The sequence below is a fragment of the Actinia tenebrosa genome, unplaced genomic scaffold, assembly GCF_029948245.1.
Source record: "Actinia tenebrosa isolate PJP-AT-01 unplaced genomic scaffold, QUT_ActTen_1.0 PGA_scaffold1__47_contigs__length_23844297, whole genome shotgun sequence".
Taxonomy (NCBI): Eukaryota; Metazoa; Cnidaria; class Anthozoa; order Actiniaria; family Actiniidae; genus Actinia; species Actinia tenebrosa.
This window is the reverse complement of record NW_028292578.1, coordinates 19,385,676-19,402,284: the sequence shown is the minus strand read 5'-3', so window position 1 is coordinate 19,402,284 and position 16,609 is coordinate 19,385,676. Positions and strand designations below refer to the sequence as shown.

The 16,609-nt window shown below is 39.2% G+C and overlaps 2 protein-coding genes across 2 annotated transcripts in view; one reads left to right on the top strand and one right to left on the bottom strand.

Annotated features, from left to right (window-relative positions):
* LOC116297782 (uncharacterized) overlaps nt 1-5,007 on the top strand; it is a 46,655-nt gene extending 41,648 nt beyond the window's left edge. The window contains 5 exon segments of the mRNA XM_089032968.1: nt 299-330; nt 1,014-1,145; nt 1,960-2,064; nt 2,367-2,523; nt 2,956-5,007. Coding sequence (XP_088889094.1) covers nt 299-330; nt 1,014-1,145; nt 1,960-2,064; nt 2,367-2,523; nt 2,956-3,029 — 500 coding nt within the window. The 3' untranslated portion in view covers nt 3,030-5,007.
* Nucleotides 5,008-5,626: 619 nt separating this feature from the next.
* Nucleotides 5,627-11,244, bottom strand: LOC148910040 (uncharacterized). The gene is made up of 2 exons (XM_089033143.1): nt 6,452-11,244; nt 5,627-6,338 (listed from the first exon to the last, which is right to left on the bottom strand). Exons 1-2 carry the CDS (start codon nt 10,712-10,714, stop codon nt 6,054-6,056), a joined length of 4,548 nt encoding a protein of 1,515 aa, XP_088889269.1. The 5' UTR covers nt 10,715-11,244; the 3' UTR covers nt 5,627-6,053.
* Nucleotides 11,245-16,609: the final 5,365 nt, after the last annotated feature.

Genomic DNA, 16,609 nt, shown 5'->3' with positions numbered 1-16,609 from the left:
ACCCGGAGAAAACCCTCGAATAAGGGGGAGAGACCTAACAACCTCTACGTGTGTGTGATAACAAGTTTAGGAATCAAACATAAGACCTCTGAGGAAGCACACTACCACTGTGCAACCGAGTACTGGGAACTCAAACAAAATATTATGTAGAAATAAAGAAAATTTACATCCTTATTCAATTCACATCTAAAATTATATGCAATGGCTATTTACTTCTTCCCTGCTGAATAATATAGATATTGGCCTACTTGAATTTGGTTTAATATATTTGATTGTATTTTATTATTTATTATTCCAGGTTCTCTTTTAGCAAGTTGTTCCAATGACCAGGTAAACCCGTAATCTCTATCTTCTAAAACCTATAACTACAGTATTATGTGGGATGCTAATAGGCTCTGGACCGCTCAAGCGTAATGTTTTCCCATTTCAGACCACGTGTCATTCCCTTGAGAATAATATTCTTTGTTTGAGTTGTATCCATATTCATGTGCAACCAAGTTGTATCTATATTCTTCTCATGTGCAACCAAGTGCAAACTTTAAACAAAGAAATGATACTCTAGGGAATGACACGTGGTCTGAAATGGGACAACATTACATCAGAGCTGAGGAGGTCTATTGATACCCAAGACCAAACAAAAAAGGGGAATAGACCTCTACTGTGGGTGTAATGTTTTCCCATTTCAGACCACATGTTATTCCCTTGAGAATAAAATTCTTTGTTTGAGTTTATCCATATATTCACGTCTTCTCATGCGCAACTGTTAAACAAAGAAATAATACTCTAGGGTATGACAGTGATCTGAAATGGGACAACATTGCGCCTAAGGTAGAGAGGTCTATTCTTCGTTTGCACATGACATCATAGCCCGCCATCTTGATTAAACTTACATTGTAACAAACGAATTATTGTCAATGAATTATTTTGTTATATCAACAAACATGAAATCTGCAATTGTGACCTGTGACATTTTTCCTTTTTACTATGTTAATTGCGAGTGTTTGTTTCTTTAGACTATAAGAATTTGGGTCGTTGCAAACAAAGAATGCAAGTTTGACTTTCATGATCACGAGCATGTGATTGAAGACATCAATTGGGCACCAGAGACTGCACACCATGTAGTCAACGAAGCTGCAGGAATGGAGGTATGTTAACCTCTCCTGCTCCCATCTAGAACAACAGGGATGGAATCTATTACTAATTTAAGAGGAAATTTTTTTCAATAACGAGCAATAATGGCAAAAAGCACCAAAAACTAGACCTTCATATGAGTTTTGATCCCAATTTTCGTTTTGGGTTAACACTCAAAACCTTTTTTTTAACAGTTAGAAACTGATGTACTGTACTATGATAAAATTCCCTGTTTGAAGCAGCATCCCCAATCATACAAAGATGTTTTGTTGCATTTGTGTTAGAATGTTGCTTTGTCAGGCTTTTTTATAGAAAATATATGGGAAATAAGCAAATGAAGGCCTAAACCTCATTTTCAATTCAAATTTTTGCTTTGGGTTAAACTTTGATTCCACTTTCATCGGTCATCTCCACTTCCAAACAAGTTAAACTTTCTGAATAACAAGATTTTAGCCTTGTACAACAGCTAGCTTTCTTCAAGAAAATAGTATTTGGCGCTCACCACTTGAATACAAAAAGAATTCTCTCTTAAACTCTGATTTAATCTCCTGTTGTGAAAAAATGAATGAATGGGATTTATTAGTGGTTTTTCTGCAGTTGCTCTTTATCCACTGAATTCCAATTAGAATAAAGAAGTTGATTTTTGTGGAGGGAGGAAAAACGGGAAACCTGAAGCAGGGTTTATGCAGGTCCTTGAAGTCCTTGAAAAGTCCTTGAATTTATGATACAAATTCAAGAGCACTTGAAAAGCTCTTGAAAAAAATTAAAATCCTTGAAAAAACATCTAGCGTTATTTTTTATTCATATCTTTATCATTTTCTGTTTTAGGGAGGCAAAAAAGGTGGCAGTCCTGGTCCTTTCTTAGTATCAGGATCTAGAGACAAGTCAATCAAGATATGGGATGTTAGCTCAGGTGTCTGTCTCCTAACTTTGGTATGTATCAAACAGGGATAACTAACTGAGACTAATTTACTGACAGCCATGGGACACAAGTGAAAATAGGCGCTTTACACAATAAAATGTCTATCATTCAGTTAAGTCTATGCCTCTGAAGTTGGGTGATTTACCTCATAGGGGACTTAGTGTTCTATTGTAAATTACCTGCCTCTGGCAAATCTTCAAATAAATAAATAAATAAATAGTCTGAAATGGGATGAAAATTGCACCCGAGCTAAACAGGTCTATACAAGTGCATGATTACAATGTTGATGGCTATTGTTTTGTTTTTTTCATAGGTTGGACATGATAATTGGGTACGAGGCGTAATGTTCCATCCAGGAGGAAAGTACATAATTAGCTGTTCTGATGATAAAACACTTAGGATTTGGGATTATAAAAACAAGAGATGTGCAAAAACGCTGCTGGCTCATGACCATTTTGTGACTTGTATAGGTAAGTATAGCCATATGCATCCTACACACCCCTCCCCTAGCACTCTCTCTTCTTCACTTGTGCTCTGTACACTAGGTTTATGAGCAACAGGTGACAACATTTCTCCAGGCCTTTCTATCCAATGTGTGGTTTCAGAAAATTTCTATACCCAACAATGGAGGAAATTTGGAAAACAGTCACCACCACCACTATGGAATTTCCAATTTTCTTTCATGCAGTCCTTGTAAATTTTTTTTCTCTGACCCCTCACCTCCTGGGAATTTCTGATTTCCTTCACGGTGGGTATGGGTGTTTTTGGAATCACATGCAATATTGTGTCTCTAATTTAAACACAGGGACAAAATTATCAAAAGGTGGGGAGGGTGAGAAAGTGTAGATATGTAAAATCAGATAATATATCGATTTTGAATTTTGTGAAAATCCTTTCAACAGATTTCCACAAGTCTGCTCCGTTCGTCATCACTGGTAGTGTAGATATGACAGCCAAAGTATGGGAATGCCGCTAAGGTCAGAACCAAAAACAACAACCAACCACCAAAACAATAAAAAATACAGTAATTCTAGTAAACAAGTGAAGAAATCCCTAGCAGCTTATCTTTGATTCTGTTTTAAGTCATGCAAATTGCTTGTACATTAGGCGGGGAGAAGAGTAATACCAGAATTCCTCTCTGGCTGCCGCCTTTAAATGAGTTACAGATTATGAGCTGTTGGATCTTATTTTATTCCCATGGCCAATATTAAGAGGGTATATTGATATTGGACTGTTGCAGAAGGAGTAGATGTATTGATCTGCCACTGTCAACCTAAAGAGACATTACACTATTATATTTTGTATGTTAAATCCTAGAATCTACTGAAGCCTGCTGTAGGGTTTGCCATTATATTAATTAGGTTTATACACAGTGAAGTAGGATTATGGTCACATGATGTGACGCCGTGTGACCATATTAAAAGAAACATGTACCTAAGGTTGTTGACGCTTGACACAAGATCTTTGATTTGTCGTGACCCCAACCCCACCCCCCAAAGGACCTGTTGCATAGGCAATCAGTCTTGCAATTTACAAATGCAATTGGAAATCTAATCTAAGAGTGCTTCTTATGCTCTGTAATCCCCAAACTCCAGACATTGAACATTTGTCACTCTTCCATCAATCAAATTTACAATGGCCTATAGCTCGGCTTTGCACTTTGTGATGGCAGGCAAGACAGGAGGCCGGGACAATTGAATGTTGTCTAATCTAATTTACACGAAAAATATATAGTTTCCCGGGAAAAAGACTGTTGTTGTGCCTCTTGTCATGGCTGCCATCACCTGATGTTGCAAAGCCCCAATTACCGGTTTTAATTTTTTTTTTTTTTTTGATTGACGGAAATCAAAAACCCAAACGTCTGACAATATCATAGGTCACAGAAACATGACGAGCAATCCAATAATTATTTTAAGTTGAAGAGGTTGCAAGACGAGTGCTATATTTTTCGTTTGTAGCATTTTTATGTAAGAATGAATGCAAACCTCCACTTGCAGTTGGCATAAAAGCACGACTGACCTTCAGTCATTAGCAATCCTAAGAAAAACTAAGCTAGACTAGATTCCACAAGTCGGTGTTTTCGCTCTTGTCGATTCTGGATATATATAGACCCTTGCAGCATTTGGAGTGCAGCTCAATTTTGAGGATATGATAGGTTTACAATTCTAAGGAGATTGAAATTCTTTTGTTTTGTCCTCCAAATTGAGCTGCTTTGACGTCACATGCAAGGGTTCTATGACAACGAACCAAAAACGAGCGGAAACTACGACTTATGGGATCAGTCTAAAACTAATTATGAAATAACTTATTAATGTCGTGTTCTGATTGGTTGAGAGTGCGTGCTTTATAAGAGCATACAGCACGCACGCGAACTTTCTATTTAAAATAACGTTTTTTGTAATTTATATTTTATAAAAGAAATAAAAAAGTTGCAAAGCTGTGTGCAGTTATAAAGCACTTGGGGATTAACAGAACACTCGAGAAGTGTAGAGAAGTACTTTGCTACGCGTCGTTCTTCTCCTAACACTTCTCTCGTGTTCTGCCAACCCCTGCGTGCTTCATAACTGCACACAGCACTCGCGAGCGTTTTCTATTTCTTCAGCTTAACTCGTTTTAAAATTTACCCAGCATAATGCAAACTCAAAAATGAAAAAGAGAAATGATGTCTTTCACTTTCAGCCTTGCTTTTATGCCAATTCAACTGAAATAACAACCCTTCTTCATGTGGGATATTCCACATTGTAAAGAAATTCTAAGTTTTTTGGCTAACAATTCAGCAATTTTACCAGGAAAGTAATGGTACAAGATCTCTCTGTTCGATGACGTTCGATAATATAAACAAACTAGGATATTTTGTTTAGGTGATGTTAATGAAAATAGGACACAACATTGTTACTAGAGCTGGCTAAGTTGTTGGTCAAAAATGTGGGCATTAAAATCTTAATACACGTCTAGTTGATAAAGTTTTTGCATTGTTATGGTCAAGCAGCTAACAACCTAGTTTCCCTCACAGCCGACTTCAGTGTCGTCACGCAACGCTTTCAGGGGAAAAAGCGTTGCGTGACGACACTGAAAGCAGCTGTGAGGGAGACTACGACCACGTTGGTTAGCAACGATAAAACAAACCTTTTAGTCCAGTAGCTTAATGCTTAAATCGTGACCGAGGTGACTAAAGCACCAAATTTGGCACAGAACTTCGTTTTGATGTAACAAACGATTTCAGAAGGGGTGCCCAGTGAAACGAGGTCGGGGGGTCTGATTTCACTCCAAAAGGGGGAGGGGTGGGGTATTTCTCTTAAACTTGCTATATAAAGTAAATTGAATATATTAAATTCTTTGAAATAGTAATTTAAGCACTCAACTCCATGTACAGAGCTTCGTTTTGATCTAAGAAACGATTTACAAAGGACTGATTAGTTATATGAGGTCGGGGGGGTCTGATTTCACTCCAAAAGGGGGGGGGTGGGGTATTTCTTTTAAACTCGCTATATAAAGTAAATTGAATATATTAAATTCTTTGAAATAGTAATTTAAGCAATCAACTCGTGTACAGATCTTCGTTTTGATCTAAGAAACGATTTACAAAGGACTGATTAGTTATATGAGGTCGGGGGGGGCTGATTTCACTCCAAAAGTTTGAGGGTATTTCCTAAAACTGTCTATATAAAGTAGTAAAAATATAAATAAAAGCCATACGGTAATGATAAAGTTGATGAATAGCTCCTCATTAAAATAAACAATTTAAAAGGGATATCCATTGGTTTTGGGATGGGAGTGGAGGGGAATGTTTTTTAGAGGGGAGGGTATGAGACATTTTCTTCTTGAAATATACCTTTTCAATCTACTAATTAAGATATCTTTTCAACACAAGATAGTTTTGGGTCTTACATATCACTCAATGTTATTTGCTGTGAAGCATTCGGGACATGCTGCATGGCTGGAGGGATATGATCTGGACCTGTTAGATCGAGAAGGAAAGCTTACCTCATCATATTACAGGTTAGCTAGTATTGGTGCACCCAGCGGAGCAATAACAAAGCTCTGTGCACGAGAGATTCGACTTCACACATTTGCATCGGTTACTGCAGCCTTTTTTGCATCCACATCTCAGCAGCTCGGCGCAGGCTTTTGACGCATCGGGCAGTGCACTCCAAACAGGATCCCAAGTCTTCTTCATGGTCCACCCCCAGCCTTCTGGCGGGGGAATGTTCTGCTGGGCCTCCATACAAGTTGTCCAAATCCCTCCCTGGTAAATAGCTCTTCGTGTGTGCTGTAACAACGCTTCCTTAATATGATTAAAAGTCAAATTAATTATTTAAGACCAAGTGATGTATTTCTCAAAAACTAATGCAGCTAGTCAGTTACGAGCAGCAAAACCTCTTGTACTTGTCTTCTTACCTGTGTTGGTGGAATATGTTCCAAGTTTCGGTTTTGCTTGGTGAACAGGTGACGCCGTGATTCATTGACACAACTGGTTGAGCTTGATTTGTCATACATGACCACAGTGAGACGTTCAAGAGTCTTGAAATGGGGTGACATTATGTCGATGGCATCAAATGGATTCTCCTTAATATGAATGAATGCATCGGTTGCTTCTTCATATGATTTCCAAGCCCCCCAAGCAGTCTGCTTCCCCCTACCAGAAAACGATGAAGTCGTATCACAGCCTGTAAAGGCATGGAAGAGTGGTAGGGCATTAGCCTTTCTCTCACCAAGCTTCTCGCAGATAGCATTAATATGGTAGCACCGATAGTACTTTCCCATGCCAAAGCCAACCCAAATATCAAGAGGGCCATAACTTCTCATCAACTGATAAAAATGTCCAGCAATGATTACGATAACATCAGTATCGACTGTGCGAACAAAAATGGATTTCTCGCCGTTTCTTAGGGCGTCCAGGATGTGTACAACTATCCTCGTGTCAGCTTCTTCCTGGTCACACACCTGCATGACACTCTCCCCACCTGACGTGACATTCACTCCTGAGGTGATATAGATCTTCTTGCCTTCATATGGGCAAACAAAGCTTCCAACTCGCTCTGACAAAAGTGCAAAGAGTTCTTCCTTATTTGTCGAATCAAGAAGAAAGTTTTTCCAGTCTCGAGGAAGTTTGGTATTCCCTCCAACTTTCTTTCTTCTGCCTTGACCTCGTTTCTCTCGTGTGGCCTCTTTTAAACTATCAGAACGGTACTCATCCCAAACGACATCAACTCGCTTTGACGAATGAAGCTCCCGAGTTAAGAAAGGTAAAAATACTCTTTCGACATACTGTGAAAACGTAGACGCCGGCCCAGGTAGCAATGCATGGACAAGAGCAGCACCATCAAAGATTTTTGTATCATAACTGGCTGGCGGGTCTTGCTGTGATGGTACTTCAAGGCATTTTAGAAGATCTGACTTCTTGCCGAAGCGCATTTTACCAAACTGAGACAATGATGGTGGATATGGCTGGTTCTCGTGTTTGAAGAAATCTTCAAGGTCTCCATCCCGGTTCTGACTGGCAATATATAGTCGACTGAACAAGCTACAATCGCTTTTAAGTACAGACAATTCCTTCGATGTTTTGGAGGAGGTTTTTGGTTTCTGGCGCTTGAACAAAGGTAAGGAATTCTTCTTGATCGGGTCGTTTATAGACACCTTCTTCTCTACGATCACATTGTGGACATAATCCTTGTATTTCGCGGATCCGATATCTTCGATTGTGCGCACAGTTATCGCAACAGATTCGTTTGCACAGTCGCGAGAGTCTAAAGCGATAAGTTCAGGAGAATCATCGATGAAGGGATTACCCATTTCAGAGATAGTGGCAGAGAGGTTTTTCACTTGCTTTTGAAAAAGTTTCTGCGAGGAGAGGCCTTGATCATGATGGGCGTAGCTACTTTCTTCTTCATTATCATCGTAATAAGGCAGGTCTACTTCAAACTCCTTGAGAAGTCTAGCCAGCTCAGGACCTGAAACCACCCATCTGGCAAAGGCTCCAGGGTTTTCTGTCAACCCAACGGCTCCCCCAGAACCCTTAACAAGAGCATTATTTTGCTCGTGTGCTTGGTCAACTGGAATGGAAGAGAACTTCTTCGCAGTTTTCTGGATAACCCAAAACTGTGACAGCTGCTGCTTGATTTCATCTGGCAATAACTTCATATCTTGAATGAAGACGGGCACCCATCGGGAATAGTTCACATGGTCTAACGCAAAACACCACGGGGTTAATGCCTCCAGTACTTCTACAAAAAGATCAAACTTCCTTTCGCGGTGAGCTTTTATAAACACCAGGATCTTGATTTCCAGTTGCATTATAATATCCCAGAACTGAAAGGTAGGACTCTTCTTCATCATATTGGACCTCCATGACGCAAATGAATCTTCATCATCAAAATCTTCTGCTGATCGAAATGCATCTCTCTGCAGCTTGAAAAGAGCAACCACTGTGACCTGATGAGCATGTCTCGTTCGTGCTAGGTGAGACACTTTTAAGAAGGATTCTGACGTTCCAGACGACGCAACTCCAGCTTCTGTTAGCGCACTGGTCCAACCAGACCCATCGAGTAGATCGCCGCATAGGGCCCACAGAGCCATTTCAATGTGAAGGCCGCCTAGCATTGTTACATACATATTTTCGCCATATCTGTCCGGCCATTGCCACTGAATATACTTTGAAATGGCGTAAAGTGGTTGATCAATTGTCAGTACAGGAACCTGGTCTGGATTAAGAAACGATGTTGTGTTACGCAAGAGATCCATACCATGCTTTATCATTGATACCGATGCGGCTTTTTCATTGAACATTGGTAGAAGACTAGATATAGCAGGGTGTTCTTTGCTTGACTCTATTAGCGCAGCGTGATAGCCTGACCATGATACAAAGCTACCCTTGACAAGATTGCTTTCTAAGAGAGAAATACTTTGTTCAATCCAGCACTTTTCTTGTTGAACTTCACCAATGAGGTTTCCATTGGTTTCATGTGGATTGTTATTTCTGGTGTTAAGAGTAATTTTGGAAGTATTGATATTAACTGCTGGCACCGTCGCATAGTTGTCAGGAAGTGTAAAATCTTTTTCAAGATCTTCTTGTGACAGAGATACTGCAGGTCTCGATATCCCTGGTTTACCCTCAGTTGGAAATTGAAACACGCTTAAAGCAGTGCCATGAAAAGAACCTTGCGATGTGGTCGAAGAAGGGTTGTGATCGATATTGTCAAGTGCCCCAACTGTGTAAAGTCCATGACGTAGATTTGAGGGGCAAACAATGTTTTCAGCTCTAAACTGTCTACAAACTGATGATGCTAATCCATTTATAATCTCTGTAACCCTGTCGTAGGAAACACTTAGGCCTAATTGGTACAGGCTATCAACCAGCATTCTACTTCTGGTAAGAGTATGAATATTCAAACCCACATATATAGGGAGTGGCGGTTCTCGTGATCTGGAATGGCGTTTCTTTTTACTTGCTTGAGAGGCGCCTTTCTTGGAATTAAAAATTATCATCTGCGCAATTGTTAGACATGCTTGTGAAACATCTGAGGGTTGATCTTGGATGTTAGGCCCATTTAAGAGCAGGGATACAAAATATAACAAGTTGGGTGGTACGCTGTCAAATTGACATCCTTGCGTGAAGGTCCCTGAGAACTGAAAACCATCATTTTCAAACATTTCTCTTCTGATTAGTTTTGCCACACTCGTGAAATCCAGGGCCTCTGACTGAAAGTCTCGTGATTCTAGCTCCCTTTTCAAAAGTGATTTTAGAGCGTCACTGAAAATTAAGATAACATTTCTACCATCTGACTGCTCCTTGAGATCTTCACAAAAGTGTCCAAGAATTTGATTCTTCAGACGGGTCTTGTTTACAGTCTTGACGATGTCGAATGCCTGCAGACGCTTAACATAGAGCTGATGGAGGTCAGAAAGCTTAAAGATACGAACGCCATTTTCTGCTGAATATTCCATATATGATATCAGTTCCGAGAAGGCTCGTGCTTCAGCAATTAATTCGCTTTCACCAGAGGAATTTTCAGCAGTACCCTTTTGCAGCAGCGACCTGTATCGGTTCTTGAAAGACCTCATGCAATTTCGGTGATATTTCGCTTCGCTTGCAATCATATCTGTGCCAGCCAATTTGGATAACAGCTCGACGTCCTCAAGCTCTGTGGCCATCATTTTCACTGTCTCATCTACTGTAAAAGTCGTCACTTGATGGAGGTCTTCATTTCCATCTCCACAGAAGATACAGACATCCTTGTCACAAGCATGACGTTTTGACGCTCTTCTGTCAGTTTCGGCGCCACCATCGTCACTTTTTCTTTTCTGTGCTGACAAAGCTTTATCCAGCTTTGTTTTTGAAAACTTTAAATGACATGATTTGTGCCAACTGGCTTTGTTGTTAATAAGGCATTGGGCATTCTCATCATCGTCTTTGAATGCCAATTTTATAGGTAAGGAATTGGCTTCTCTAAACTGAGATACGGTATGCAGAAATGTTTCATATGCATTCAAAGCAGTGCCATCATGAAAGCTATTAAGAGGGCATCGTAGTGGCTCTGAAGGCCGTTTTTCTTGACATATGCAACACAATGACCAGTCCATACAGGCATGAATTGCTGGATAAAATATCAATAAATTATAATAATTCTGCTGGTTTGTCAGCATTAACTTGGAACTATTCATTTAGAGTGATTACACTAAGCTATTACACACTAATAATCAATTATTATTTAAGAGGTTAAGTGCAATCACTCTACCTTATTTAACTAGGCAAATGCAATCAGGTGCAAAAAAATATTTTCAAGTTCGTCTGCTAAAAGTAGTCTGACCAAAAAAATAATGTCAAATTCTTAAACGAGTCAACCAAAAATTATGTATCTTACCTTAGAAGTAAATAAGAGATTGTTTAATGAAAATAATGCTCTAACACGAGCAATTTTTCAAGGTTAATTTTGAAACTTTACAGTCTGTGTAGTGACGATCACGATCAGTTAAAAAGACAAAATGGCCGCCTTAGTTTGTGATTTGTAGAGAAACTCTGCTGACCAGTTTACTGCAGCTTCACATTATTTGATGAAAAATACTCATAACTTTAATTTGCAGTATAATTTTTAAAACTTTTTTTCCAAGAAAACATTTAATAGCTTGATGTATTCTAAGAGAAATTACTGTAAAAATAAATATTCTTTAGCAGTACTTATACGAAACCCTTCCTGAAGAAACTCTCCCACCCCTTCCCCCAAAAAGCCATTACCCCTTCCCTCCCATCCCCAAACCACTGGATATCCCTTTTAAATTGTTTATTTTAATGAGGAAGACTATTCATCAACTTTATCATTACCGTATGGCTTTTATTTATATATTTACTACTTTATATAGCGAGTTTAAGAGAAATACCCCACCCCTCCCCCTTTTGGAGTGAAATCAGACCCCCCGACCTCGTTTCACTGGGCACCCCTTCTGAAATCGTTTGTTACATCAAAACGAAGTTCTTTGCCAAGTTTGGTGCTTTAGTCACCTCGGTCACGATTTTAGCATTTTTTGGGCCTAAGCAACTGGACTATTTTCTGAATTCGCTGGGAAGACAACGAAACAATGACTCTAAGTCGAGGTCGTACTTGATGTGTTCATACATTTACTGTATTTCATTAAATCCAACCTCGACATGGAGCATTTGTTTTGTGGTACTGTAACTCAAGACATGAGAGATGAGGCGGTAAGCCGTGTGGGATGGGCTCGATACAGGCCGAAACAGCTGTCCACGGTTTCTAATTGAGCTGGCTCATTATTTATGCGACTTGAAGTTGTGAAAGGCCCATTGGCCCTCTTCTTCAGTCGTTTCATTCAAGGCTCGTAATTTACCTATTACGTTTGTTCTTATAACTCAAGCCAGTGAGGGAGATATCTCCTCATAACACCTCCCCGCTAAAGCGAATTCGGGAAACCCATATTTATATAATATAAAATGTCTTTCATTTCTTCCAAGGAATAAAATTTCTTTGATTACTCTTATTTCTGATATCTAAGGAGCTACCAACGTGCTGGTGCACAAGTTATGCCAGCTTGCCAGAATTAATTACTGCAGCAGTATTAGCATAACAAAAGCATGTTGGTAAAATTGTTGACTGCACTGCACTGCACTGAGCAAAAATCTTTTGTAATGCATATTGCCGATCCCATGTTTCGTCAAAGCATAGTGGTGCATGCTTTTCGTATAGCAGTATTTTCAACAGCGATATTCATACAAGCTCATAAAAGGGAAATTTGAAAAATAAATTCTAGACTTCCACAGCTTAGAATGGGAATATCTTCTTTGAGTAAATTTTTTTTTTTTTTTTTTTAAACAAAACTTATTATTGCTTGCGCCAAGAAAAGTTTAAGAGGTTAGATCCAACAGAATTCTAAAGAGAGATTTTTGCAACCGCTTTGTTACAAACCTAATCAATTTCTCTCCCGGCCTCCGAGATTGTACGGCCGCAAAAATCGAACCGCGACTCGATCCGTAGGATTTGTAGTGTCGAAAAAATAAGCGAAAGTTGTAAACTGTACTAGCTATGAAGAGATTCAGGTTTTATTGCATTTGGTTAAGGTTACAGATGTAATTCTTTAGAATAAAAAATACTATTCAGAAGTTTTGACATAAAGTAGTGTATTAGGTCTGTAAGTGTGGGGGAAATTCGTAAAAAGAGATGGTTTGCCTTCGTTACAAAGACCGTCATAATATAGCCAATTGCTATTGTACTTGAAGATACAGGTGTAATGTTCGTATTTGTCGCTTCTTAGGGTTACTGCCTGCAGTTCGTATCTGAAATAAAAAACACAAATAAAAGGATTAATGAATTACTAAACATGTCTCTATTCATGTTCCCCTACTCAAACAAGACGCCCTATAGGCGTTCACCGGGTTGCCTGTATCATGCACAGAGGCCTAGTACGGCTGAAGAAGTTTGCAGTGTTAGCCAAAAGATAATGGAACGTTTCAAAGAAAATAATGATTTCGTTTAACTCATCTAAGACGATCTTCTCCCTTAAGGAGTTCTCTACATATTAAAATAATTGCAGGTTCTGCCCTTTTTTAGGCAATAAAATAAACAGTTTTGCGTTATGCATGTCACACTACTTGTGAATTTGATCTTGCGCCATGACGCAACAAGATCAAATATCCCAATGTTCTCAGTCAGAATCACCAATAGATTTTCTTATCTTTTTACCATCCTTTGATATTATATTATTTACTGGGGTAGCTGTTTATTTTCCTTGTCAGAAAAGGCAGAAGTTGCGCAATAGTACCCATAAGTCTTCAACGAACCACCCACTAGTCCTTTGCGGGCATATGATGATCCAAATGCAGTAAAAATGTTCTTGTCAGTAAACTTTGCCAAGAATAGGAAAGCATAGGTCTACTTTTCGCGGATCGATATTGCTTCTATGACTGATAACGTCTGACCGAACTTATACAGGCTTATAAGCAACCGACTAGGAATAAATAAAATTTCACTTGAACGGATTACCTCAATTGTCGAAGATTTGAATCTCAAAAAAATGTATATAAAAAAAAAGACAAATTTTATGTGGATAATATGGGATTCGAACCCACCAAAAGAAAAAAAGAATAATCGATTCTACTTTGCCATACCCCCGAGACATCCGCAGAGCTAAGGCGGCGTATGGACTTCGGACCTGACGGCGATTAAATCCTTCTGCCCTTGGGTGTACGAATTACGCAAGAAAATGTTCTAGCCGAAGCATCAGGGGAGAGACCAGCCGGCCCCCAGACCATATCGGCTAATCCCTTGCATCTCTGCCACGCACGGAATCGGTTGAAAATGTAATGTTAAAAAGTCTAGTCTGTACGGTGTATTGTTTTCACGGCTATTGTTACGCTGATTCACCTGGAACCGTGGTCCAGTGGATAAATCGTTGTCGTGCAAGATACTGAGTCAAGCTCGTCTGAGAAGGGTTAGCACTTGGATGGGTGACCTAAACATTATACCTACTCACGGTTTTGCTCCTTTTTTTTTTTTTTTTTTTTTTTTTTTTTTTTTTTTTTCGGTTTTCTTTTTTGATTTGTAAAACAATAAAATATACTAATATAGAAACTTTTCTATTTTTGACGATGAATATTTCGGGTAGTAACATATTGTAATATATAAGACAACGTTTCGGTGGCCTCATGACACCATCATCAGGCAACCCAGTAAATAGTGCTAGCTGTATATGTTTATCCATCTCAGACTACAAGGCGAATTTCAGATAATTTTCTTCTCAACATATTGTTCAGTGTCCATGTTACGATAATTAATCAGTTCTTAAAGTTGTAATAGTTCTTTCTTTTCTGCAGTGCATTCATCCACTTTATTATGAATACTGGTTTAGTCCCGTTTGGCCCATTTTCACTCACACACACATACTACCACTACATTTGAAATTCTTTTTGCATACAGTTCTCATGATGTGTTTTAAGGTGGAAGGATAAATGGAGAAGAAACTGACCCCCGTGACCCTCGTGACCCTCGCAAGAGAGACCTGCGTAACACAGTAACCAGTTTGGTTTAGCGCTTATATCTGCCTAAGTTTACCACGAGACATAACGAAACATCATGTAAATAGAACCAGAAGAAGAGTTTGTATTTGAGCCCTTACTTGTGATCTAAGATCGTCATATCAGCAGGAATGTTCTTCATCCTTAGTCTTACACCCTGGGCAGCTAAAAGTTCTACATCAACTGGTATGATCAGAGGCATTCCGTCTGGGAACACTCTCGGATGTGTTGTCCTTGCTCCATCACAATAAACGTTACTGCTGCAAACACAATATGATTATCTCAATGGGTTGTGAAAGGTTAATTGGTTGTGCCCATAGTGATACAAGTGCGCATTATCTATAGCTGACTGAGTTTTTATCGTGGATAAAACACCATCTCGTGAAGATATTCTCTGTGGTGAGTTGATCTTTAATGAAGTTTAGATTCGATTTCTGATCTGCTTCGTTGTCGTGAGAGACATCGATCTCAGACCAGGAAAACGATTCTAAAAACCCTGACGCCTGCTGCGAACGTTACATGCCAACAGCGACTCCGCGATGCCTTTTTAAAGAACTTAACGATTACAGCATGTCTTTGGGTATTCCCCACACAACTTGCAATAGACCAGTTCATAATACTCAGCCTTATATTACTCATTTCAGACCACGTGTCATCCCCTATCACTTATTCGTTTACAGTTCCGCATAAGAAGACAACACATTATTATGGATACCATTGAAATAAAGAATCTAATTCACAAGGGAATGACAATTGGTCTGAAATGAGAAAACGTTACGCCCAACGTTCTAATACCTACCTAGTGGTACTGTCCTCGGTGCTAACGTCCTCCATACGATACACAGGAGCACCAGTTGGTGGACTGCCGTTGAATTTCTGTGAACAAAGGGAGCTCCTCTCTTCCAATATCCATTCTAAGACGACCTCGTTAAGACTGATTTCAGTACTAGACCACACGACTGGATCAGAATGGTGAGTTACTCTTTCCTTCAGCGGACAATATGTGGATGAACAGGTGGTCAGTCGAGAGTTTTTAAAGAAGATATTCAAATGTCTAATGAACAAAACCCATTCATTATCAAAGTAGTTAACAATTCCTTTTTTATCAACCTCAATAGAATTCAATTCCTTCAACTTGAGTTTTTGCTTGTTAAATTTGTTTTCACAATAAAGCTTCTCGAGGTTCTTCAAAAATTGATCTTTGCTAAGCTGTTTCTTGATCTCTGGGTTCTGAAGGCAAACATAGTGAAGGATTACCAGCCAGTTATCGATTGGACACGTATTGAAAAACTTTAGATTTCCCAACTTCTTATCTTTGATGCCACCGCCCCATCTTGGAAACTTGTCATTAGGAATGGTGCTCTCCACCTCATCCTTCACAGTGTTTTTCTTTTTGAAAAGGTTATTTATTCCTTCATCCTTCACAGTGTTTTCTTTTGAAAAGGTTTAGTATACCATCTCGAAAAGAAGAAAGTTTCTTTTTGATATTCCATTTGCGTTTGTGGTCTTTTCTTTACGTGGTGTTTGTTGCTGGGTCTGTACAGTGTCGTGTTCGTCCTTGGTCGTGATTTCAGTGCTGGATTTATCATGAACAAGCTCAGTTTTTTTATCAACTGTAAAGTGCGTTTCCTCAGTGATATCTTTCTGACTCTTTGTGATATCAACATGATCCTCATCAATAAGCGTAGTCTTGTTCTCTTCAACATTTTCTATATTCACGCTGAGGTTGAATGTTTTTTCGCTGTCAACAATTTCGCATTCCTTTATTTCTTTCTCTTTCTCCCGCGTTTCATTTGCATCAACGTTTCCACCAACTTCGCCGTCCTTTTGTTCTATGGCGCCGTTTTCCCCCTTGTTTTTTACGTCAGTGCATCCACAGTCTTCACCGTTTTTTTCTTCTGTTGCGCTTCTCGTTTCTTTGTCATCCTCGTCGTCAGCGTCTTCAACATCTTCCCCGTCTTTTTCGTCTATTGCAACTTTTGCAGTTTCTTTGTCTTCCTCAACCACAGCGTTTTTCGGCACCTCCTTCACCGTCG